Raw genomic sequence first — 25,000 nt, 5'->3', positions numbered from 1 at the left:
GCCACTCGTCAGATTGCGTAATTGCAAGGCTGCTTTTGGTCAATCCACTCCACCTGCTTAGCGCCCGTGACAGACCCGCTGCGGGCTCTTAGAGACGTCTCTGAATCCTCTTTTCACCCCTTTTAAACTGGCGTTTACCCAGGGTTAAACCAGTGTTGATTAATAGTGGAGTTTGACCAGGGTTAAACCAGTATTGATTGATAGTGGAGTTTGACCAGGGTTGAACTAGTGTTGATTGATAGTGAAGTTTGACCAGGGTTGAACCAGTGTTGATTGATAGTGGAGTTTGACCAGGGTTGAACTAGTGTTGATTAATAGTGGAGTCTGACCAGGGTTAAACCAGTGTTTGCCACTGGGAGCCAGACTACACAAGGCAACCAGGGAAGTATCGGAGGAGGCGGAGAAAGCAAGCCTTCGGCTCTGGCTGAGACGATGGGACATGGCATGGGGAGCAAGCAACCCCTGATGACACTTAGCTGCGGGGGGGTCAAGGAGACGTACCTGTTCACTGCAACCAGGAGATGTTCACCGGCCTTTGGTGTAAAAAGGGTATTTGAATCCTCTTGTGCCCGTTCATGCTGTACAACACTGAGAGACATTGAGCCCTTTGTTGTCTTTTGTTTTTTAAACTTCCACAACTCTAGGGGGCAGTAGTGAGCAAAGGCACCGGAGGAAAGTGCTTGGGCCCTATAAAGTGCGTTAAGACCCTATCTACTGTTAACGGCACTATATGAATCAATAAAATAGAAAACTCATTTGAATTGAACGGACTGTGTGACGCTGATCTGGCATAGGAGACCTTGTTACATCACTAACCAGATACTTCATAACGGTGTCACACATCAGTGCGTAACAGCGCGCCTAAGCCTTTTTATGCAGTTACTAAGTTAATGGCACCATATGTAAATAAAATATAATCTATCAATGAAATAGAAAAAATTTAATGTTTGATCTGGCATAGGAGACAACAACACTACCAGTTACTTCATAACGGTGTCACACATCAATTATTAGTGTGTAACAGCACTCCTACCCCTTTTTGTATGCAGTAACGAAGTATCAGTGAGCTGTTACATATACATAACACATTCATAACACATACAGGGCAAAATCACTTAAACCGCGGTAATGAAATAATAATAATAATAATAATAATTCATTTTATTTGTAATGCACTCTTCATTCAGAAGAATCTCAGAGTGCCAAAAAATGTGTTGGATGTCTGTACAGTCCCACTAATGAACTGCCAGTGACTTGCTGTTGATCAGACTGGAATCACAGTTGGCAATGCCATGCTAAACTTCAACAGGAAACCTGTTGTTTTAGGTTTCTGTCAGTCTGCCCCAGGGCAGCTGTGGCTACTGAGGTAGCTTACCACCACCGGTATGACTGTGTGTGTATGACTACTGGACTCTGTAAAGCGACTTCGGGTATATAGAGAAGCGCTATATAAAATTGAATTGATTGATTGATTGATTATAAGTGCTGTTACTAAAGCTTGTCTGATTTTGAAAATATGAGAAGAAGAACAAAAAATGTAATTTAGGGAAAAAAGTATTGAAAAAAAGATGAATAAATAGCTAAATAAATAAATAGATACATAAATAGAAAACTCACACAGCACACCATCCACAGTAAGAACAGCTAAAGGATAAAACATTTCACTCTGTCCATAGAAAGGTAAATGATTGGCAGATGGACCTTAAGGCCTACTATCAAAGCTCCTCGTGCTTTGCAGAGGCAAGGAGTTGCAGTGTTGCACAATTGCACTGAAAACAATGACACCAGAATAAACCCTTTGGCCGTCGGTGATGAGTAACTGTGACTGAACAAATTGTCTGCTGTTAGGAAATAACAACAGAAGTAAAAACTGGAAAAAAAAAAAACTAAAGAGCATTAAAAAAAAGCTAAAAATGAAAACGAATCAAACAACAAAAGTCAAATCAGTCTGTGTAGTGTGTGCGTGTGTGTGTGTGTGTGTGTGTGTGTGTGTGTGTGTGTGTGTGTGCGTGTGTGTGTGTGTGTGTTCACTATGGCTCTAACTTTGTGCTGCCTTTCACGATGATGATGATGGTGTGTGTGTATTTGTGTTCTAACTTTGTCCTGCCTTCCAGTGTGAGTAGAGGGTCTCTTATCTATGAAGCAGGTAGAAATCCTTCCAGTGCTGTACACAACACTTACTCTGAGAAAGGTTGCGTACGCAGTGTGTGTCTGTTTGTGTGTGTGTGTGTGTGTGTTTGTGTGTTTGTGTCTGTGTCTGTGTCTGTGTTTGTGTGTTTGTGTATGTGTCTGTGTCTGTGTGTGTGTCTGTGTCTGTGTGTGTGTGTGTGTGTGTGTGTGTGTGTGTGTGTTTGTGTCTGTGTCTGTGTCTGTCTGTGTGTTTGTGTTTGTGTGTGTGTGTGTGTGTGTGTGTGTTTGTGTGTGTGTGTGTCTACACGTGTGTGTGTTGCTTCCTCTTACACTGCAGTCACTCCCTCACATTTACCTCGCCTGTACAATCAACACATGCATACATATAAAAATACACACACATACACACATGCACGCGCACACACACACGCATACAAACGTGCACATACACACATACAAGCACACACACAAACACACAATCACACACACACACACACTCACACACACATCCACGTGTTTCCTCTGTTAATCATTACACACACATACACACACGCACGCGCACACACACACATACAAATGTGCAAACACACACACACACACACACACACTCACATACACACACACAGACACAAACACACACACATAGTATGTGCACACACTTCTTCCTGTTCTCTCACCGTAAACAATACATACCTTTTGCCTATCTAAGCACACACAAAATCTGTACTATTACGTCCCTAGGTGGGCGTGTCGCTTTGTGCTAGCGGGCTCTTGAGGTGGGCACTCAAAGCACTTTTTGGGCAATAGCTCGACAATTGTTTTTGCCAAAAAAAAAGCTGGCCTCTCGGAGGCGCATGACCCTAGCCCATTACGACTCATAAGGCACTGCTCAGCGACTTAGTTAGGTCCCCCCTCAGCGAGTTAGTTAGGTCCTCCTCAGCGAGATTTTCAGATTCTCTGATGGCCTCTAGCGGTTATCAGGGAATTTCATGTTCAGATTTGGAATATTCTTTTTTCCCTTTAAAAGTTTGGTTAATTAGGATTTTATAACCACTTATTTGTATTGTGGTTATGTCTGAATAGCCCTCACAACGCTGCAAGGCCGAGAGATTTGCTCTGCATGGGGCAAATATCAGATATTAAAGAAAGGCTATTCTGTTAAAGTACAAGGTATACTGTGTACATGTGCAACAGTTGGGTAATCCTCTAACGCTGAAATGCATAGGCTGTACTACGAGGCCCTCTTCTGGGCGGAACAAGGAACTGTCTGCGATGCCTTTTGCCCGCTTGCACATTTAGGAGGAGTTGCATTCACTCCTCCTAAACGTTAGATGGCGCTGCGAGTAAAGATTTTCAGCAGTTTGTGAGGAGATGAAGAAGAGACACTTGCTGTTGTCAATTTACGTTCGTGGAGGTCTTCTGTGAATGCACTGGCGGGAGAAAGTCGTCTGTGTAATAAGAAGATTTTGCGAAACATTTTAGTGACTGGAACGGAAACTACAGCCTCTGTTTTACTCTTTTAATGATTTAGTAACTGTTTAGTGGCAAACCGCGTCGAGGACAACTGTTTGACAAAAAAAAACAATTGTGTCTGGACAGGAACGTTTGACAAGCTAGTCGGCTAGCTAGCTTATTAGCTTGCTATCTGGCTATCAGTCTGTTGGATTCAAGTGTTATCGTGACTTTTGCCGGCGAGGCACAGAACGTTGGTGTTTTTCAACAAGACCTTCGAAACCAGAACTTGTAAGCTTTTTGTTGTTGCTATATTTGGAGCAGAGATTCTGCTGTTGTTCGAAGTGGGCGGCAAGACCGGTTTGGATATCAACCTTCGCCTCATCGCCTGGCTCCGACATCCCCGGCTACTAGCAACATTTGCCAGAGGAGGCTAGCTATCTATCGTAGACGTCCATCTCGCTTTTGTCCAGGCAGAGGGTTTTCTCGCCAGCAATACAAGGACAAACAGCTGCTATTTTGATCCACTCAACTAGCTGCAAGAAAATGGCGAAAGTACAAGTGTTGAATGTAGCAGTTTTGGACAACCCTAGCCCTTTCGGAAACCCATTCCAGTTTGAAATCACATTCGAATGCATGGAAGATTTACCCGAAGGTAGGTAATGTTAGAATTGCAAATGAAAAAACTCGCAAAAAGGTGACTAGAACACATTGTTATTAATAGGCCATCTCCCATCAAAGTATAATTTCTTAGCACGAGTCTCTTAACAAGATACTCGTTTATACCTAGTTAACTTGGTGTTAGTAACTTAGCATTGCTAATTTATTGCGGTTGTAAAATTGAACGCTAGACCTCTGTAACCTTCCAGTTTCGTGTTTGAAACAACAGAGCACCGCAGTGGCATAATTAACCATAGCGTGCTCACGCTAACTAGAGTTTTAGGAAGCGGAATTGGCTGTGTACTGTGCTAAGCCTGTTTAAAGTTTTACACAGATGCTAAGGAAAAGGAGATGTAAGTGGTAGTTTTGTCATTTAGTGGCAGATGGAAATTTGGCGCCGGCGCGGAGTTAGATGGAGCGAAATCGTGTGACGTGAGACATCTCTGTGGCATTGGCCCGAGTGTGTGGAGGGGGCGGAGTGTCTCCCAGGCGATTGGACTCGCGTCCCGTCTGTGATGCACTCGGCCCGCCCACCTACGGTAGTCACCACGACCGTGGTGTTTATAGTCACACTCTTTTTTTCTTTTTTTTTCTTTCTTCCTTTTTTTTGTGTGTGTGACTTTTCAGCAGGCACAGTAGTAGTACCACACCTATTGCGTCTGCCTGTTGGCTAGCAGAATAAGTTCAACACTATGTTAGGTTATAGAGTTTTACACATGCATTGGACGTTGGCATAATTGTCCTCTTCTTTTTCTCACAAGTATTATGAGTATAAAAGTTGTATATGAACCTTTGTGTCTAAGTTGAGTTAGCTAAGTACACTTAAGTACATGTTAAAGGCGTAGACTGCCATTCTAATCCAATACACTCCACATGCGCTTGTAAAAACAATTCTGGAGTTTGTAGACATTCCTTGATGTGTACATGAGAAACAAACGAACTGGCTCAGACCAAGCTGCATAACCGAGTCAGTTCCTTATAATGTGCCGATTCTCAGACCTGGAGTGGAAGATCATCTACGTCGGCTCGGCCGAAAGTGAGGAGTACGACCAGGTCCTAGACTCGGTGCTGGTCGGGCCCGTGCCAGCTGGACGCCACATGTTTGTGTTTCAGGTGGGCGTAAACACACACACACACACACACACACACACACTCACTTTTACATCTACACTCGCATGCATGGCCAGAGCCGGTGATGACTTCTTTTTTTCTGACACCTCGTATGAGCTGCATAGCAGCAAGTGATTAGGAGTTTCAGTCTGAGGCTAACACACACACACACACATACATACACGCATTCATACAAAAATGCATACATACACACAGATATTCAAACTCACTTACACACATGCACTTACATACAATTTAGTGGAAACTCCATCTCGCAGTAGATGTAATGATGCACACACACACACACCAGTGTTTTACACTTTTGCTCTTGAATATTACAATTCTTGATTTGGGCCCACAATTCAAAGGAATATCCCTATTTGAAAGGGCCCAAATCTGTTGCATTAGCCAACGTTGCACTGAACTGCAATAAACACAGCATGGAAAGAATGGTGTCTCATACACACACATACTCTCACACACACATACACACACACACACATACATTCTCACTCACACACATACTCACACACACGCATACATTCTCACTCTCTCACACGCGCACACACACACACACACATCCACACACATCCTCACTCTCTCACATACACATACATACTCACTCACACACACGCACACACTCAATCACGCACACATACTCACACACATCCATCCACCTATTCAGCTTCACAAATGCCACACAAGCTTTAACTCCATCTCTCTGTGCCACCTGTCCCGTCCCTTTTTGTGTGATTGGCAGGCAGATGCGCCAAACACGGGGCTGATTCCGGAGAGTGATGCCGTGGGCGTGACCGTGGTGCTGATCACCTGCACCTACAGGGGTCAGGAGTTCATCCGCATCGGTTACTATGTCAACAACGAGTACACGGAACCAGAGCTGCGGGAGAACCCACCCATCAAGCCAGACTACACACAAGTGAGAGGAGACACACACACACACACACACACACACACACACACACACACACTTTTACATCCACACTCGCATGCATGGCCAGAGCCAGTGATGACTACTCTGACTTTTCTGACACCTCGTATGAGCTGCATAGCAGCAAGTGATTAGGAGTTTCAGTCTGAGGCTAACACACACACACACACACACACACACACACTCCTGTACTTCAAAATACACTTCTGAACATAACATTTGTACGTATTTGAACACAAACAATCTTGCCTGTGTGCGCGTGTATGCATACATGTTGACGTCAGAATGCCGTTGGGTGTTAATGTAAGGATTAGGCCTATTCATCACTAGTCTGTAGACCTTCCGTTGATCATCAGTTTAGTTCTTCGTATTTATTTTTAAGTGTTAATCATTTATTATATTTTGAAGTGTTCAGCTTCCCCAAGAAGCATGGTATTCCCCATGAACGAAATAAAGTAGTAACCTAGGCAGCAATGCTGTTCCTGATTAAAAGGGAGTTTTTTTTTTTTTTTTTTCTTCTTGCCCCTGTCGCCATTGTGCTTGCTCTCAGGGGGTCGAGGCACTGGGCTCTGTAAAGCGCCTTGAGACAATCCTATTGTTTTTGGCACTATATAAATGAAATTGAATTGAATTGTTATTCCCCATGCAAGAAATAAAGTAGTTGCCTAGGCAGCAATGTTGAGTTTTGGATCATGACTGAAGAGAGGGTTTGGTCGGAGGTCCTGAGACAATAGTAACTACATCTGAAATGGCATAAAGGACTATTTTGGTTTTGCGGTGATGGATGTTTCATAAATAATAATGATAAAAAAGAAAAGTGAGTGTGTGTCCACCGCAACTCAACATCTGACCCTGCCTCTTCTAGATGTGTTTTTTTTGGGGGGGAGGTGGTCACAGTAAGACACTTTGTGGCTCGTCCTAAAAGAAGAGACCTATGGCTTTGTTTTGCTAGGGGAATGAGTTCACTTACCCAGGGTTGTCACTGAACCACATACTTGGAATACTCTCCTTGAGGTGAAGAAAGCTTTTCAATGTGAACGGGTCCTTACGGTCCTTCCCCTTCCTCTTCCTCTTCCTCTTCGCAGCTCCAGAGGAACATACTGGCATCCAACCCGCGCGTGACGAGGTTCCACATCAACTGGGAGGGAACCGCTGACAAGATGGAGGACTCGGAGAACGTGGACCCCGCACCCAACACCATGCTGCCGCCATCCTGTCTCCCTGGAAAAGCCCCGCCCCTCGGACTGTTGCCAGACAACTCCATGGACTGTCTGTAAACAAAAACAAAAAACACACACACACGCACACACTCAGACACACACATTTGCATATGTACTTAACCTCACAAGCTCTTAAGCACGATAGTGCTACTGTTACACAGTATGGTGAAGGATGAAGCACTCAAAACACACACACACACACACACACACATACATAATTTCTCTGCAACCTAAACACACTCGGCAGGTTAAGGCGCTGTGTGTTGTTCTCGGGTTGACCATTGTGAGGGCTGGGAGCGTGTGTGAACGCCTTGCTTGTGGCCACCTGTTTGGGTTTCCCTTACAGTCAAGCAAAGAGAAGAAAGAAGTGCGTTAGCACTGACCTGCTCCTTACACGAACACACACACACACACACACACACACACACACACACACACACCAGCATTGCCTTCCAGCACGTGCTCCCGCGCTGGAGAGAAGTTGGCTCTGCCTGTCGTCGTCGTCCTCCTTCTGTGACAGCCAAAACTCATTTCTCTTTGGACTCCCTCGGAAGTTTTTATTTTGGATTTGGAATGAAGCAGCTATCTGTTTTGAAAAGAAAACACAAAACCTTGTGTTGTCTATTGTATGTGTTTGTTTGTTTGTTTGTTTTTTTGTATATTGAAGCGAACAAAAAGAAACATGTTGTATCAAAACTAAAGGTGGGGTTTCCCTGGCTTTTTATTGGCCGGGGTATAAAAACAGTAAACGGTAGCGCTTGTTCTTCCTCATTGGTTTGTTTTGTGTTTCCTGTTTTGTAAATACTTTCTTCCCCCTTCTCATTAAGGTATGATGTCATTTGATATATGTCATTTACAATTAATTGTTGGGAAAAAAATAAAGTTAAATAATTAAATAATCATTGCTTGTTTTCTTTCTCTTTTTTTTTTTTTTTAAGTGTTGTTGACCTTGCATTGGAGATGTCTAAGTGACAAGGACTTTTGATAAATAAATAATAAAATGAGATACTTTTCCCTTGGGAGATACTTCTATGCAAAGCAATTTCGTCATAGTTTGAAATGCATTTGAGAACATGCATGTAAATGTAATGTTGGCCCTTTATCCATGTTTCGCTAGCCTGGATACCAGACCGAACTTAGCCCCGCCCACACATTTTTTGGTTGGGAAGTTCGGTCTGGCATTACTCCATTGAGGAGAAATTATCTGCGGCTCGATATCAGCCGTACCAATCAAATTGTTAAGGCGGGCTTTATACGATGATGGACAGATGATCAACAGTAACGTAACCAACCACGTCACCAACACACGAGTTGAATTCGTTTTCAACAAACATGGCTGCCGCTGGAGAGCTGAAATGTATAGATTCGAGTCCATTTAGACATTGACAGTGCATTCATTTTGAAAGAGGAACAGAGAAACGCGATTAAGGCATTTGTCAATCGAAAAGATGTTTTTGCCTTCCTTCCTACGGGATCCGGTAAAAGTGTAATGTATCAGCTGCCAATGGTCACATACTACGTTGTTCTGATTGGTTGTAGGTAACCAATTGAGCGAAGAGGCATTTTTTCTCCTGGTTCGGTTGAAACACGCCCCATAATCACAGCCCAATGGAGCGATATCAGACTCATATTCTGACTAGAATTATGAGTATCGTCAGGCTAATGTCAGGCTAATGTTTCGCTACACAACCACTCATCTTGCAAGTTGAAGTGTTTTTGAGAGTCAAAAGAAAAGGAAAATGGCAGATCTGAAACGTTGCAGAAAAAATGAATTTGGGGGTGGAGGGGCTTTTATATAATTATTTTCTTCGGTGAATGCAGCTACTTTAAGTAAAGCCAAATCAAAATAATCGAAGTTGTCAGCTTAAATGATCCGGTTTGGCTCCGTGCCAACTGGGTCTTAACGTCTTTCTTCTTGAAAACGTGATGGAATTACGTTGAACTAACTAATTCCGACGCTGCACTCAACTTATGCAAGATAAGTGAAAAGGAATAAAGTAAGTATTGGCTTGGTTCCCATCAGCCATTGCGGGAGCTTTGAAATAAGCAAGTTTAGCCATTGATGTTACCAACAATATTTCTTTGTTTAATGCGATAAATGTTAGTTTTACTTAGATAGCAATACAGTTTTGGCACATGGGTTGTACTTTTGTGTAGTGCTTTGATATACAGTACCAGTCAAAAGTTTTTTCTTTACTTTGATTATTTTCTACATTGTAGATTAATACTGAAGACATTTCAACTACGAAAGAACACATATGCAATTATGTACTAAACAAAAAAGTGTTATCTACAATGTAGAAAATAATAAAAGTAAAGAAAAAACTTCTCAAAAAAATTAGAAGGTGTGTCTAAACTTTTGACTCTATGCTTTATTCCTGTCACGGGTGTGTGTGAACGGTTTCACGATGACAGTGTAGACCTCAGTCAATCAACTGTCAATGAAAATGCACGTTATTTTGGCTGTAGGTTAAGATTCCGAAAGCAATGGGCTTCCCTGCTCTGAAATGTTTCTTTGGATGCGTTATTTTTACAGTTGCAGACCACAGTGATTGCTTGATAACTCCTGCGCAGTGTGCGTTTGTGAATTCATTGCTGAGGTGCTTTTGCGTTTGTATTTTGGAGGGCTTTCCGTGCCAGACATGCCACTGAGACACACATTTTGTTGTCCTGCATGCATTGAGGAACACGGGGAACTACAGTAAGTAAGTACATGTAAAAGAAATCCCCCGCAAAAGCACGGGAATAACACTCTTAAAGGCACAGTCCGCAATTCAAATCCATGAGAATTTTTTTTGTCAAATTCAAAATTCAGCAAATTGCTCCTCAAGGTCCTTTAGCTCTCTGTTCAGTGTATGTGCTTAAAGACCCTCAAAAATCAGAAAAGGGAGATGTAATTTGATTATCTTTTGAGTTAAAATATCAACAGCCTTTTACCAGAATCGTGGACTGGACCTTTAACCCAGGTGCCCTTCGTTTGAGTACAGTTGTACATCAATGGGAGTGCCGCCACTCCATGGTTGCTAGGAGATTGCTGCAGGAGAGTCGGTTCTAAAGGGGTGCATTCACCTCCACACCCCTCGTCCTCCGCCCCACGTCAGTTCTGTTTTTTGGTCTTCTTTTCATCCTCCTTTCCTGTCCATCTGTCATACCTCGCCAGCCCCCCTTACCCCCGCCGCACACACATCTACCCCACAGCACACACACCTACCCCTACCACCCCCTCCACCCCTGCCACACACGCCCTACCCCCGCTACACACACACCGTTCACCACAAACTCGCTACTACATGACGGAATGAAAAAAAAGATTACGTTTTTTTTCAAACTCCAAGAAATATGCGCTGTTTAATAGGTGTGTTTCACAATATTGTTTTCTTTCCTGACTTTTTGTGTTTTATTTTGCTGTCTTTTATTCATCATCAACATATATTTTAAATCAATGTAGGTCGTTTTTGCTATTCATTTTCTAATAGCTTCTCTTTATTGTGTTATTGCTGATTTAGCATCAGCTCTTGGTAGCAAGCTTCAGCCTACATACATTTTACTACAACAAACGCAATTGCCTATATAAATATTGTATATATACAGTAGGCCTATATATACGTATATATATATATATTGTGCCTTTGTATGCTTCCCCGTGTAGACTGTGTAGGCTTGACTGAAGACATCATAGATACAGAACATACCAGGCAGTCCGCCATGAATAGGCCTAACTGGTGATTCAGAATAAGATCATTCAACAGCATTTAATTCACTTCATCCTGAGATTCAGATCTACGCATGTGCGCGACAAATTCCGACTTGTGAAGCTGCGAGTAGGCTAGATCATTTGTACTTATGACTCAATGGGAAATAGTCGCTTACAAATATAATTTGTTGTTGTGTAGCATATCTTTCTTTTTCAACATTCTTACAAATGTACATGACGGACAAGGATGTAAGCTGTACGCTTTGAGCATCTGTCACCGGTGAAAATATAAAGGTATAGCCTAACCAGTGGAAGGACCTGTCTTTGATGCTGTGAGCCAATTGAACTTGCGCGGTGCTTTTCAGAGAGGATGCTCCTCGTCCTCAGTGTTGCCGCCGAGGCGGTCTCCACTTTTGGTTGACAGGCTTTAATGTAGCCTACCAGTCGCAAGGCACAAAAGGCACTGACCAATCAATTCGTTATTGCCCCTGCCTGTCATCCACAGGTCGACCCATGGGATGACTCGGGAGGCGGGCGCTCCTCCGTCACTGTAGGCTACTGAAGTTCCCGTCTGTTGTGCATGGATGCTGATGTCTATAACGGAGGGTCAAATATACACTGGGCGTTTTTTTATCCGCACAGAATTCGTTGTGATTTTGGAACAGCGGTTGGACTCCGGACTGGGGGGAGCTGTTCGCTTCGGTGAGTGGCAGTGGGGGCACCTGAGGACGGAATAAAGGAAGACCACCGATAGGGACTACGCGGAGAGCGCAGAGTGGGTTTGCAGCAGGGGCCGGAGCGGAGAGAGAGCGCCGTGGCTCGGTGGCCAGCGCTATCAGCACCAGCGGACTCGGCAAAGGCACTCAGTTGGAGAAGCCCTGTCAACAGTCTGCAGCTAGTACCCACTCTCAAATCGAGCCTGCTGTTGGAATAGGCCAACCTATTAAGTAAGGTAACGTCGGCGGATGTCGACGGATAAGACGGAACAACCTGCCTTCTTGAAGAAGACTGCTCAGTGGATAAAAAGATAAGATAGGAGTCTCTCCACTTTCCTTGACGCGGATCGGACCCACATTTAAATTACGAACGGTTCTGAGCTCACACCTTAGATCAATACGGCTTAATCGGCGAGGAGGGGGGACTCTAGGAATCACCAGCCGGCGTTGAGGCCTCAAGACATGGGCAACACGCCCGCCTCCAGGCGGGGAAGTGATATGGAAAGCGGTGGGTGTAGACTATTTTGCATTGGGGTAGTAGGCTATACAGCCTAGGCTACACACATTCACACACGCTGTGCACACTACAAATGCTGTCGTATGCTATAGGGTATCACATTACAGGACCTATCGTGATCTTTACGTAGCCTAAAACATTATTTGTATTTCCCTGCCTACTATTTTGACAGGTGACATAGACTCAGAGAGCATCTCCAGAATGAAACCGTTCAGAATGGGCTCTCTTCTTCTATCGACATCACCATGGAGGCCTAGGCCACTACCGGTCAATATAATAGCTCAAACACTAACATACTGGGCTACACCAATATTTAGTGTCGAGAATTTACCGTTTGACTCAGTAGCCTACAAGTGAACAGAACAAATAGCCTAATCTGTGCCGTAGCATATCGTCTGACCGAGTTGACCATCACTCCAAAACAAGTGATTGGATGAATCAGGGTGAAACGTAACAGCATTCTAAGTGGTCGTTATTCAGTAAAATTGCACGTCCACCAACATGAATCCTGTCTTCCAGCGCACGTTGCATCACGAGAGGCACGATAGCCGTTTAGCACGACAGCATATAGCCAAGGCTGCTCGTGCCTTGTAGCCTGCCTGTGTGGCTTTCTCTGGGACGCAACCTCTGCTCGAGAGCACTTGCAAAGCGGTCGGGCGCTCTCTACCTATCCACAAAAAAAACCTGAATTAAAAATAAAACAATCCTAGAAGAAGCAATGAGAGCCTTCATGTGAGCTCAAGTTAATTATATATCCTGACTGGGGGTCCATATCTTAAGAGATCCTATGCATAGGCTAACACCTTATCCATCGCATTGTGCACAAAATAAGAATCCATGCAGAATGTTGCATGTATACGTTTTTTTTTTTGTAGTTTAAATCATGTTTTTGAGGGACCCCTCAGTGAAGCCCACTTGCAGTTTTTGATGTGAGTGTGTATGTGTGTATGTGTGTGTGTGTATGTGTGTGTGTGTGTGTGTGTGTGTGTGTGTGTGTGTGTGTGTGTGTGTGTGTGTGTTTGCTACTGGGGCAGTCATTTAGGCATGGAAGAAAGTATTTGAAATAAGGTGAAGTATTGTAGATTGTCTTGGTTTTGATGCATCCTGTTGATAACAGTGCTAGTAGGTGTTAATAACAGGTGTGTGTGTGTGTGTGTGTGTGTGTGTGTGTGTGTGTGTGTTTCTTTTTCACATACATATTGGTTTGTTTCATGTTGGTGTGTCAACAGGAACATTCATTTTGTGAAGCTATGAATGAATCCCATTGTGTGTGTTTGTGTGTGTATGGCAACCTAACTGAAGCCAGTGCAGTGTGTGTGTGTGTGTGTGAGCGTGTGTGTGTGTGTGTGTATGACAACCCAACTGAAGCCAGTGCAGTGTGTGTGTGTTTGCGTGTGTGTGTGTGTGTGTGTGTGTGAGGGTGTGTGTGTGTGTGTGTGTGTGTGTGTGTGTGTGTGTGTGTGTGTGTGTGTGTGGCAACCCAACTGAAGCCAGTGCAGTGTGTGTGTGTGTGTGTATGACAACCCAACTGAAGCAGTGCAGTGTGTGTGTGTGTGTGTGTATGACAACCCAACTGAAGCCAGTGCAGTGTGTGTGTGTGTGTATATGAGAACCCAACTGAAGCCAGTGCAGTGTGTGTGTGTGTGTGTGTGTGTGTGTGTATGACAACCCAACTGAAGCCAGTGCAGTGTGTGTGTGTGTGTGTGTGTATGACAACCCAACTGAAGCCAGTGCAGTGTGTGTTTGTGTGTGTGTGTGTGTGTGTGTGTGTATGACAACCCAATCGAAGCCAGTGCAGTGTGTGTTTGTGTGTGTGTGTGTGTGTGTGTGTGTGTGTGTGTGTGTGTGTATGACAACCCAACTGAAGCCAGTGCTGGCATCTCGAGTATCTATTTCTGGCACATCATTGCTCATGCACATGACCTCACCATCCAAAGGCAGCATTGCCACCTTATCATAGTATCGTTGGTGTGTGTGTGTGTGTGTTTTTAATAGAATCCATGTGTTATGTGTGTGACTATGTGTTTATTTATATGTTTTTAGTCTCTTTTAGTCTTTTAGTCTCTTTCTCAGATGGAGGGCCTATACGGATCCCAGGTACATATATTCTATAGATAGATATAATATCTATATATATTACAATTTACAAACAACAGGGGTTGTATCAAAGTGCCTTCCAGTCAAGGTTAATCAATTTACAATGAACAAGGAACAAATATATATTAATATATAAAGTATATAAAATATTATTATGTATTATTATTATGTATTTCGTTATACACAGGAAAAGATGTTACATTTTAGTGCTATTGGTTGAGGACTTCCCACAGCAGCCAATCCTCTCACTGTCACATGCAAGTACTCATACCCAGCAACCTAACCAATATAACAACTGCCCAACCATAGATTTGATAGATGCTGCTCAGGATGCAAAAACAATGCACACCTGGCTGGAGACAGCCGCAACACGCACCGCATGTTGTACTTGGGATCCGTAAAGGCCCTCCTTCACTGTACAACATGCGCCGTCTGTAGCCCACAGGTGCTAAACACAACAACACGCCTGCCCAACCATTAGAACCTGAGCCGCAGCAGGATACAACAAAAACAACAAAGCTGCCTTCGTTAGCATTTCACTGGGGGTTTTCAAGTGGGCACCATCTTTCATCAGGCCGTCATTGAATTGGCATCCCAGACACCACCTCCCATCCTACTCAGGAAGGCCTAGAATACATTCCACTGCTAGAGACGACAACGGATACCCCTCGATATGATTTCACATATCTCAGTGTTAGTTCAGCTTTATTCGCGACCCCAAGTAGTTTGCGAGCACCCGTCCTTGAAAACCAAAACCCAACCGGAGTGCTGTGGTTGATTTGGCTACAAAGCCTCGAACGCCTATCTCCCCTGGCCTTGCCAACCTCGTTCCCTCGCTTCCGCTACCAGTTCAGCGCACTTTAGCTTCTTCCTTTTCAAAGGCTTCCTCAATCGCACCTTCAAAGGGACTCAACTCAGTGACGTAAACAATACATAAACACATGGGGCTTGACTTGATGTGAGTTGACCTATGAGAACACAGTGGATGGGTTTGGCTTTGTATGTGTGTGTAAGTAAGAGTGTGTTATGGGTTTGGCTTTGTATGTGTGTGTGTAAGTAAGAGTGTGATAATGTTTGGCTTTGTATGTGTGTGTAAGTAAGAGTGTGTTATGGGTTTGGCTTTGTATGTGTGTGTGTAAGTAAGAGTGTGTTAATGTTTGGCTTTGTATGAGTGTGTAAGTAAGAGTGTGTTAATGTTTGTGTATGAAAGGGCTGCACATGTAGTGGCAGTACCCAAAACCCCTTAAAAATAGGAATACTTTCTGTCTTCTACCGCTCTGACTCTCTGTCTTTCTCTATGTGTGTGTGTGTGTGTGCATGTTGTGTGTGTGTGTGTGTGCATGTTGTGTGTGTGTGTGTGCATGTCTGTATGCAAGCATGTGTTACTGTGTGTGTGTGTGTGTGTGTGTGTGTGTGAGAGAGAGAGCGTGTGTGTATATGTGAGCATGTGTTAATCTGTCTGTGTGTGAGAAAGAGAACTAGAGTGTGTGTGTGTGTAGAGAGGTGGTTGTGTTAGAGGTGTGTGTAAAGAGGGTGCATTCGATCTGTCTGATTGTGCTGCGCTGTCTCACTGACTGTGCTGTGCTGTCTCACTGACTGTGCTGTGCTGTCTCACTGACTGTTCTGCGCTGTCTCACTGACTGGTCTGTTCTGTCTCACTGACTGTGCTGTGCTGTCTCACTGACTGGTCTGTGCTGTCTCACTGACTGGTCTGTTCTGTCTCACTGACTGTGCTGCGCTGTCTCACTGACTGTGCTGTTCTGTGCTCCACAGTGAAGGAGTTCCTTGCCACAGCCAAAGAAGATTTCCTGAGGAAATGGGAGAACCCTGCACAGGTAAGAAAGATGGAGGAGAGAGTGAGAGAGAGTGAGTTAGAGTGAGTGAGAGAGAGTGAGTTAGAGTGAGTGAGAGAGAGTGAGTTAGAGTGAGTGAGAGAGAGTGAGAGTGAGAGAGCGAGTGAGCGAGAGTGAGTGAGAGAGAGAGAGTGAGTGAGAGTGAGTGAGAGAGAGAGAGTGAGTGAGAGAGAGAGTGAGTGAGAGTGAGTGAGAGAGAGAGAGAGAGAGAGATTAAGGAGGTGGAGAGAGACAAACTGAAGAGAGATGTATGAATGGAGAAGACAGGAGAAAAAGTGACATAAGAAGAGAGACTGGGGGCAGAAAGGAAGACAGAAAGAGGGGGGTAAAAAGTAAGGGGGTGGGAGATAGACCGACAGGGAGGGAGGGACAGATAGACCATATATGAGTGACAGACAGACAGCCTGAGCGAAGAGAGACAGGTGACACAAAAAGGACAGAAAGAGATGCAGGGAGAGTAAAAAAAGAGAGAGAGAGAGAGGGAGTGAGAGAGAGAGGGAGAGAGAGAGAGGGAGGGAGACAGATAAGCATAATGAGGAAGAGAGAGAGAGAGAGGGAGAAACAGAGAGACAGAGAGATAGAGTGAGGGAGAGAGAGAGAGTGAGAGAGAGTGAGAGTGAGGGAGAGAGGAAAATAGGAAGCTCACTGATAATCACTGCGCACCCCCACCCACCCCCACACACACACACACACACACACACACACACACACACACACACACACACACACACACACACACACACACACACACTCCAAACCCCCACCACCAATCCCATATGCTGAGTGTGAGGACTTAAGAAGATGAGAGACATTAAATGCCAAACATGTGGTCACTGTAATCTCCTAAAAGGTGATCTCGTCATGGCAACAAAGGCCCACACCCTCAGACACCTTGGCTCAAACTGCCCCCCCCCCCCCCCCTGCCAACTGTAGTTAATGGGGGGAGGCCATTGTGAACCGTCTCAGGCAAGAGGGTCAGAGAAATTATCATATAGATCAACGAAAGGTTGCCAGACCCGTTGGCATTAGAAGCCTAGTTAATTTACATTAAGAGCCTAGGAGGTATCTTAAACAGTATACGTGTATATACAGACACACTTAGAGTTGGAGATGCTTGTGGTTCAGACATACACTACTGAATCTGGAGTATGTTCCACGTGCTTCGTTACTGCACTTCACTGGAATAAAGACTGATTGCTGCACCAACCACCAGAAACGTGCTTTTTCTCTTACATGGGCGAGGCGTCGGTGGATGGCACATCACGGGTTATGAGTTTACCTGAGCCACTTACATCTCCTACAGGGTTTCTCATTGAGTTTGTAGGCGTAGAAATTATGAAATCCTTTGTGCCTTTGTCACAGTGTTTAATGAAGGGTGGTTGATGTAAAGATTGAAGTTCAGAGAGAGAGAGAGAGAGAATAAGGGGAGGTGGATAGAGAGGGGTGGGCGTTGTGAGTGAATGTAGGCCCTCTTGTGGTCATATGGTGAAATAATAAATACTTCTCAAGTGTACACTTCCGGTTTAGAACTCAGGCTAAATGAAGGTAGAGTGAATGTTTGGACTATGGTGTGTGTGTGTGTGTGTGTGTGTGTGTGTGTGTGTGTGTGTGTGTGTGTGTGTGTGTGTGTGTGTGTGTGTGTGTGTGTGTGTGTGTGTGTGTGTGTGTGTGTGTGTGTGTTTGTGTGTGTGTGTGTGTGTGTGTGTGTTGATTTAGAAAAGACATTTTCTTAACCATTGAACTGTCAAACACATAATCGATTGTTGAACTGCTTAAATTTGTATTGAAAAAAATGTGATCCATGATGAAACTGGACTTAATATAGCCAACTACATTGTCTTAAAGTGACCATGAGTGTGTGTGTGTGTATAAAATGTGATATTTGTCACCATGGCACCCCCAGAACACGGCCTCTCTGGAACAATTTGAGCGGTTGAAAACACTGGGCACGGGTTCGTTTGGCCGAGTGATGCTGGTGAGGCACAGAGAGAGCGGCCAGCACTTCGCCATGAAGATCCTGGACAAACAGAAGGTATACCAGGGTTAGGGTTGGGGTTAGGTTTGCCATGAAGATCCTGGACAAACAGAAGGTATACCAGGGTTAGGATTGGGGTTAGGTTTGCCATGAAGATGCTGGACAAACAGAAGGTATACCAGGGTTGGGGTTAGGTTTGCCATGAAGATGCTGTACAAACAGAAGGTATACCAGGGTTCGGGTTGGGGTTAGGTTTGCCATGAAGATGCTGTACAAACAGAAGGTATACCAGGGTTAAGGTTAGGTTTGCCATGAAGATGCTGTACAAACAAAAGCTATACCAGGGTTAGTTTGCCATGAAGATGCTGGACAAACAAAAGGTATACCAGGGTTAGTTTGCCATAACCTCAACTCTGGTGTAGATACCAGGGGCTCCACCATAACTTTTATTGTTTTTTTTTATTGTTTATTGTATTTCCCCTCTTTTTGACATTAGTGGCGTGTGTGATTATTGCATTATTACTTGTATATCCTCACATTCTCACACCTGTCTCACATTCTCACACCTGTCTCACTTACAGCTCATCCTGGTCCTGTCCTATGTATTACAAAAAAAAAACAATCAATAATAATAATTACCAGTGATTAAAAGTAGAATGAAACTTCTTGTTCTCCTTTAATAAATGTTCTCTCCTCCCACTCTTTCTCTCTCCACCATTCTTTTCACCAACTTTCCACCCCCCTCCCCCCTCTCTCCCTTTTTCTCTCTCTCGCTCTGTCTCTCTCACTCCCCCCAGGTGGTGAAGTTAAAACAGATTGAACACACTCTAAATGAGAAGCGCATTCTTCAGGCTGTCTGCTTCCCTTTCCTAGTGCGACTGGAGTATTCCTTCAAGGTACTGTGTGTGTGTGTGTGTGTGTGTGTGTGTGTGTGTGTGTGTGTGTGTGTGTGTGTGTGTGTGTGTGTGTGTGTGTGTTAGTGTGTGTAAGTGTGTGTGTGTGTTAGCTTGTTTCTGTGAAATAAGTGTGAAAGTGTGTGTGTGTGTGTGTGTGTGTGTGTGTTAGCATGTTACTGTGCAATATTTGTGTGAGTGTGTGTGAGTGTGTGTGTGTGTGTGTGTGTGTGTGTGTTAGCATGTTACTGTGCAATATTTGTGTGAGTGTGTGTGAGTGTGTGTGTGTGTGTGTGTGTGTGTGTGTGTGTTAGCATGTTACTGTGCAATATTTGTGTGAGTGTGTGTGAGTGTGTGTTTGCATGCGTTTGTGTTTCCAGTTTCCATGTGGTCATGATGTCTCTCTCTCTCTCTCTCTCTCTCCCTCTCTCTCTCTTTCTCTCTCTCTCTCTCTTTCTCTCTCTCTAACAAAATCTTCTTTCATTTCTTCTTTCTTCTGTCTTGCTTTCTATGATTATGCCAGTGTCTACATGCTAACTCTGCGCCCGTGTGTGTGTGTGTGTGTGTGTGTGTGTGTGTGTGTGTGTGTGTGTGTGTGTGTGTGTGTGTGTGTGTGTCTTCTCTGTTCTGCAGGATAACACAAACCTCTACATGGTGATGGAGTACGTTCCAGGAGGGGAGATGTTCTCACATTTAAGAAAAATCGGCAGATTCAGGTGTCGGCTCCTGTCCTGCCCGCGTGTCTGGTGTTTACACTCTCTCTGCTCATCTCTCCTGCCTGTGTGTCTGGCGTTTACACTCTCTCTGCTCATGTATCCTGTTCTGCCCGAGTGTCTGGTGTTTACACTCTCTCTGCTCATCTCTCCTGCCTGCGTGTCTGGCGTTTACACTCTATCTGCTCATCTCTCCTGCCTGCGTGTCTGGCGTTTACACTCTCTCTGCTCATCTCTCCTGCCCGAGTGTCTGGCGTTTACACTCTCTCTGCTCATCTCTCCTGCCTGCGTGTCTGGCGTTTACACACTCTCTGCTCATGTCTCCTGCCTGCGTTCATTCTCTACTCAGCCTCTTTCCTGTCCACTTTTCTCTGTTCTCCTCAGTGTTTCCTGTGCTTTGTGATCAATTTCTACAGTACTTCTATCAGTGCATCATCTCCACTTCATTTTGGCTTATTTTTCTGTTCGCCTCTCTTCTCCTCTTTCTCTTTGCTTTGCTCTCTCTTTGTCTCTCCTCTCCTCTCATCTCTCTTTGTGTCTCCTCTCCTCTCATCTCTCTTTGTGTCTCCTCTCCTCTCATCTCACTTTGTGTCTCCTCTCCTCTCATCTCTCTTTGTGTCTCCTCTCCTCTCATCTCTCTTTGTGTCTCCTCTCCTCTCATCTCTCTTTGTGTCTCCTCATCTCTCTTTTTGTCTCTCCTCTCCTCTCATCTCTCTTTGTGTCTCCTCTCCTCTCATCTCTCTTTGTGTCTCCTCTCCTCTCATCTCACTTTGTGTCTCCTCTCCTCTCGTCTCTCTTTTTGTCTCTCCTCTCGTCTCTCTTTTCTATGCCCGGCTCATAGAGCACCACTCACTTCCATTAAAGGTACAGTCCGCGAGTCTGCCGAACGGTTGTTGATATTAGAACCCGACCGCCAATCAGCTTACACCCCTTCCTACCGTGCTCCTGAAGCAACGTGTTGATTGGCTGGAATAGCGTGTGAAGTTGTGTACACAGCCAACGTACAGCTAGAGGACCATGAGTAACCATTCACTGAATCAGAAAAAAAGTGTATTGGAATATACTGTATATTTTACATTTTTGTATTATTCGAATAGACTGTGCTTTTAATCGGTTCTTGTGTCTTCAGTGTCTTCAGTGTGATTTGTAGTAAATGCAAGGTGGTCAGCATGTGGTCGTCACACACCACGTTGTCCACTCCTCTCCTCTCTTCTCTTCATCTGTTGGCCTCTGTCCACTCTCTTCCTCTCCCATCTCCTCTCTTTCTCTTCATCTGTTGGCCCTCATCTTCTTCCTTTACTTCTCCTTTACTCCTCCTTTACTCCTCCTTTACTCCTCCTTTACTCTCCTTTTATTTCATTCTAACTACTAGCCTTCTAACCTTCACAGAGTCTGAATCTCATTACCCACCAAGTGTTGACAGGAATTTGACTTGGTCACACGGCACAGTGGCATAAAAAGTAGAATGATGACAACAAGCAAAAGAAAGAATTAAAACATAAAATGATGACATAATACCAAAAAATACAATGAAGGAGAAATATAAAAATGTGTCCTCTTCATCGTTCAAAGTTCAGACCTTCCTCTTCCTCTTGTCTCTATCTGTCTTCATCTACAGTGAGCCCCACGCTCGCTTCTATGGAGCCCAGATCGTCCTGACGTTTGAGTATCTTCATGCTTTAGACCTCATCTACAGAGACCTGAAGCCTGAGAACCTACTCATCGACCAGCAAGGCTACATTCAGGTGCGTGTGTGTGTGTGTGTGTGTGTGTGTGTGTGTGTGTGTGTGTGTGCGTGTGTGTGTGTGTGTGTGTGTGCGTGTGTGTGTGTGAACCTGCTCGTCAACCTGCACAGACTACATACAGGTCTAACCACTGTTTGTCTGTGTGTGTGTGTGTCTGTGTGTGTGTGTGTGTGTGTGTGTGTGTGTGTGTGTGTGTGTGTCTGTGTGTGTGTGTGTGTGTGTGTGTGTTTTTGAGGGCCTGCTCATTGAGCAGCACAGGCTACATGCAGGTCCATGTGTAATATTTTTTGTGTTTGATTGTGTGTGAGAGTGTGTGTGTGTCTGTGTGTGTGTGTGTGCAGTGGCGTAACGTAGTTACGACGGGCCCAGATGCAGGCTATTATGACGGGCCCTAGTCAGTGGCGTAAGCAGTGGTTCCCAAACATTTTACAGTCCCGTACACATTTTTTTTTGTTTCATGTTTGTAACCACCGCCGCCACGCCCCCTCCCCCCGCGCACATATTCCCCGGCTACGGGCCCCCAAGATCCACAGGCCCTGCATCCCCTATAGTTACGCCCCTGTGTGTGTGTGTTTCTGTGTGTGTGTGTGTGTGTGAGAGTTTGTGTGTGTGTGTGAGTATGTGTGGTTGCAAACCTGCTTATCAACCAGCAGCTTGTTCAGCCACCAAGGTGAGAGAACAAGTTTGAGATTGCTGCACGTGTGTCTGTGTGTGCGTGCGTGTGTGTGTATGTGGTGTGTGATTGTGTCTGTGTGTCTGTGTGTGTACGTGTGGTGTGTGATTGTGTCTGTCTGTCTGTGTGTGTACGTGTGGTGTGTGATTGTGTCTGTCTGTCTGTATGTGTGTGTGTGTGTGTGTGTGTGGTGTGTGATTGTGTCTGTCTGTATGTGTGTGTGTTTGTGTGTGTGTGTGTGGTGTGTAATTGTGTCTGTCTGTCTGTGTCTGTGTGTGCGTGCGTGTGTCTGTGTGTGTGTGTGTGGTGTGTAATTGTGTCCGTCTGTCTGTCTGTCTTTGTTTGTGTGTGCGTGCGTGTGTGTGTGTGTGTGGTGTGTAATTGTGTCTGTCTGTCTGTCTATCTGTCTGTCTGTGTTTGTGTGTCCATAGCCAGTGGACTATAAATCAGAGACTTAGAGAGATCATAGAAACACAAGAAGATGATCTTGTTATTATTGTTATATGTGAACAGATTTAGGGATGTCAACAAAATAGACTTGAAGCTGCTTGTAAGTGCAATCATTTGTTCACCTCTTCAATCATCCATTCATTCATTCATTCATTCAATCAATTATGGTTCTCCACCACCTCTGATGTGCGTCACTGTGAAATTGTAATGGCTTTGGATTGACTTCATTCATTCATCCATTCACTCATTCACTCATTCACTCATTCATTCATTCATTCATTCATTAATTCGTTCATTGTTCTCCACCATCTCTGATGTGCGTCACTGTGACATTGTAATGGCTTTGGATTGACTTAGTCCATTCATTCATTTGCTCATTTGTTCATTCATTCATTTATTCATTCCTTCATCTGGGGAATCATCCATTTGGGTATTTCTGACATACCTCTCTGGAGGAGCTTGGAGAAGGAATTTATTAATCCTTCTATCTGTCCATCTATCAGACCATCCGTTCATTCATTTATAAATTCATTCATCTCTTAATTATATATTTATAACTTATTCAGAGGGAAGGTGGAGAAGCTGATGAGGAGTGGAATTCATTAATCATCCATTTATCTTTCTTTCAATCACTCACTCATCCATTCATTCATTCATTCTTTCATTCATCCATCCGTCCATCCACCCACCCACCCACCCACCCACCCATTCATTCATTCATTCATTCATTCACAGGACAACGTAGCATTTTCCCTCCTGCCTTCCCTAAGTTGTCTGTTTTTATTTTCTTGTGTTGGTTCCTGTTATTGTGTTGGCTTTGTAAAGCAGCCTTTTGAAAAGTGCCATATAGATAGAGGAAGACACAGAAGGAAGCCATCTTTAGGTGTCCGTCTAAGACATGCAATCAGCATAGTCAAAGCCATTATGTGGTCCATAACTCTCCTAGGACTAGGTCTATTCACTATTAGTAGTCCATGTGGACACTGCCTCATTTTACTGAAATTAAGTCTTAAATGTATGTGTCACCTAACCTGGAGTTATGAATATAGATTGGTTCGTCTGATTTTACTGATCTTATTCATGTGATTGCGATCTTGAAGCTGAATGATACTGATCTTCATGGTCAACATCATCCATCAATGGTTGATGATGATGATGATGATGATGAAGATGGCGATGGTGGTAAGAATGATGATGTTGATAATTATGATTAAAACCCAACACTGCCCTTTTTTCAGGTAACAGATTTTGGCTTCGCGAAGAGGGTCAAAGGTCGGACATGGACGCTCTGTGGCACCCCAGAGTACCTGGCTCCAGAAATCATCCTCAGTAAGGTGAGCCTAAATGGAGGCGTGATGATGAATGTAGTGAAGGTGACAGGTGAGTGTGATCAGTATTTGAGTGATGGTGAATGTAGCGGAGGTTACAGGTGAGTGTGATCAGTATTTGAGTGATGATGAATGTAGCGGAGGTTACAGGTGAGCCTAAATGGAGGCGTGATGGTGAATGTAGCGGAGGTGACAGGTGAGTGTGATCAGTATTTGAGTGATGATGAATGTAGCGGAGGTTACAGGTGAGTGTGATCAGTATTTGAGTGATGGTGAATGTAGTGAAGGTGACAGGTGAGTGTGATCAGTATTTGAGTGATGATGAATGTAGCGGAGGTTACAGGTGAGTGTGATCAGTATTTGAGTGATGGTGAATGTAGTGAAGGTGACAGGTGAGTGTGATCAGTATTTGGGTGATGATGAATGTAGCGAAGGTGACAGGTGAGTGTGATCAGTATTTGGGTGATGATGAATGTAGCGAAGGTGACAGGTGAGTGTGATCAGTATTTGAGTGAATGTAGCGAAGGTTACAGGTGAGTGTGATCAGTATTTGGGTGATGGTGAATGTAGCGAAGGTTACAGGTGAGTGTGATCAGTATTTGGGTGAATGTAGCGAAGGTGACAGGTGAGTTGAAGTCTAGGGGGGCGTGGCAGGAGCTGGGTTCAGCGTGGCGGTTGGGATGAGGGAGCGTGTCTGTGTGTGTTTGTATGTGTTAATGTGTTTGTGTGTGTTGGTATGTATGTTGTGTTTTTATGTATGAGTGTATTTGTGTGTTTGTATGTGTTGGTATGCATGAATTTGTATCTGTGTGTTGGTATGAGTGT

The 25,000-nt window shown here is 44.2% G+C and overlaps 2 protein-coding genes and 2 non-coding genes across 6 annotated transcripts in view; all 4 read left to right on the top strand.

The window, feature by feature from the left end:
• The first annotated feature begins 3,511 nt into the window (after window positions 1-3,511).
• On the top strand, window positions 3,512-8,245 carry asf1bb (anti-silencing function 1Bb histone chaperone). The gene is made up of 4 exons (XM_012817438.3): window positions 3,512-4,237; window positions 5,240-5,355; window positions 6,113-6,289; window positions 7,387-8,245. Exons 1-4 carry the CDS (start codon window positions 4,129-4,131, stop codon window positions 7,576-7,578), a joined length of 594 nt encoding a protein of 197 aa, XP_012672892.1. The 5' UTR covers window positions 3,512-4,128; the 3' UTR covers window positions 7,579-8,245.
• LOC116219412 lies at window positions 5,430-5,510 on the top strand. The gene has a single exon (XR_004163188.1). It is a non-coding gene; the product is annotated as a small nucleolar RNA SNORD60 (small nucleolar RNA).
• Window positions 6,372-6,455, top strand: LOC116219413. The gene has a single exon (XR_004163189.1). It is a non-coding gene; the product is annotated as a small nucleolar RNA SNORD60 (small nucleolar RNA).
• A 3,532-nt stretch (window positions 8,246-11,777) lies between the features above and the next one.
• prkacab (protein kinase, cAMP-dependent, catalytic, alpha, genome duplicate b) overlaps window positions 11,778-25,000 on the top strand; it is a 21,099-nt gene continuing 7,876 nt past the window's right edge. The window contains exons 1-7 of one of the 3 annotated variants that reach the window (XM_031562253.2): window positions 11,778-12,439; window positions 16,324-16,380; window positions 18,302-18,430; window positions 19,171-19,269; window positions 19,900-20,012; window positions 21,598-21,724; window positions 24,086-24,181. In XM_031562253.2, the coding sequence (XP_031418113.1) occupies window positions 18,368-18,430; window positions 19,171-19,269; window positions 19,900-20,012; window positions 21,598-21,724; window positions 24,086-24,181 (498 nt within the window). In that variant the 5' untranslated portion in view covers window positions 11,778-12,439; window positions 16,324-16,380; window positions 18,302-18,367. Of the gene's footprint in view, window positions 12,440-16,318; window positions 16,381-18,301; window positions 18,431-19,170; window positions 19,270-19,899; window positions 20,013-21,597; window positions 21,725-24,085; window positions 24,182-25,000 lie in introns of all 3 variants that reach the window. The other 2 variants (XM_031562251.2, XM_031562252.2) reach the window with 2 other exon arrangements.

This window comes from Clupea harengus, chromosome 24, assembly GCF_900700415.2.
Source record: "Clupea harengus chromosome 24, Ch_v2.0.2, whole genome shotgun sequence".
In the NCBI taxonomy this organism is placed as follows: domain Eukaryota; kingdom Metazoa; phylum Chordata; class Actinopteri; order Clupeiformes; family Clupeidae; genus Clupea; species Clupea harengus.
Note: the sequence above shows the minus strand (reverse complement) of the source record. Positions and strands in the feature narration are given on the sequence as shown.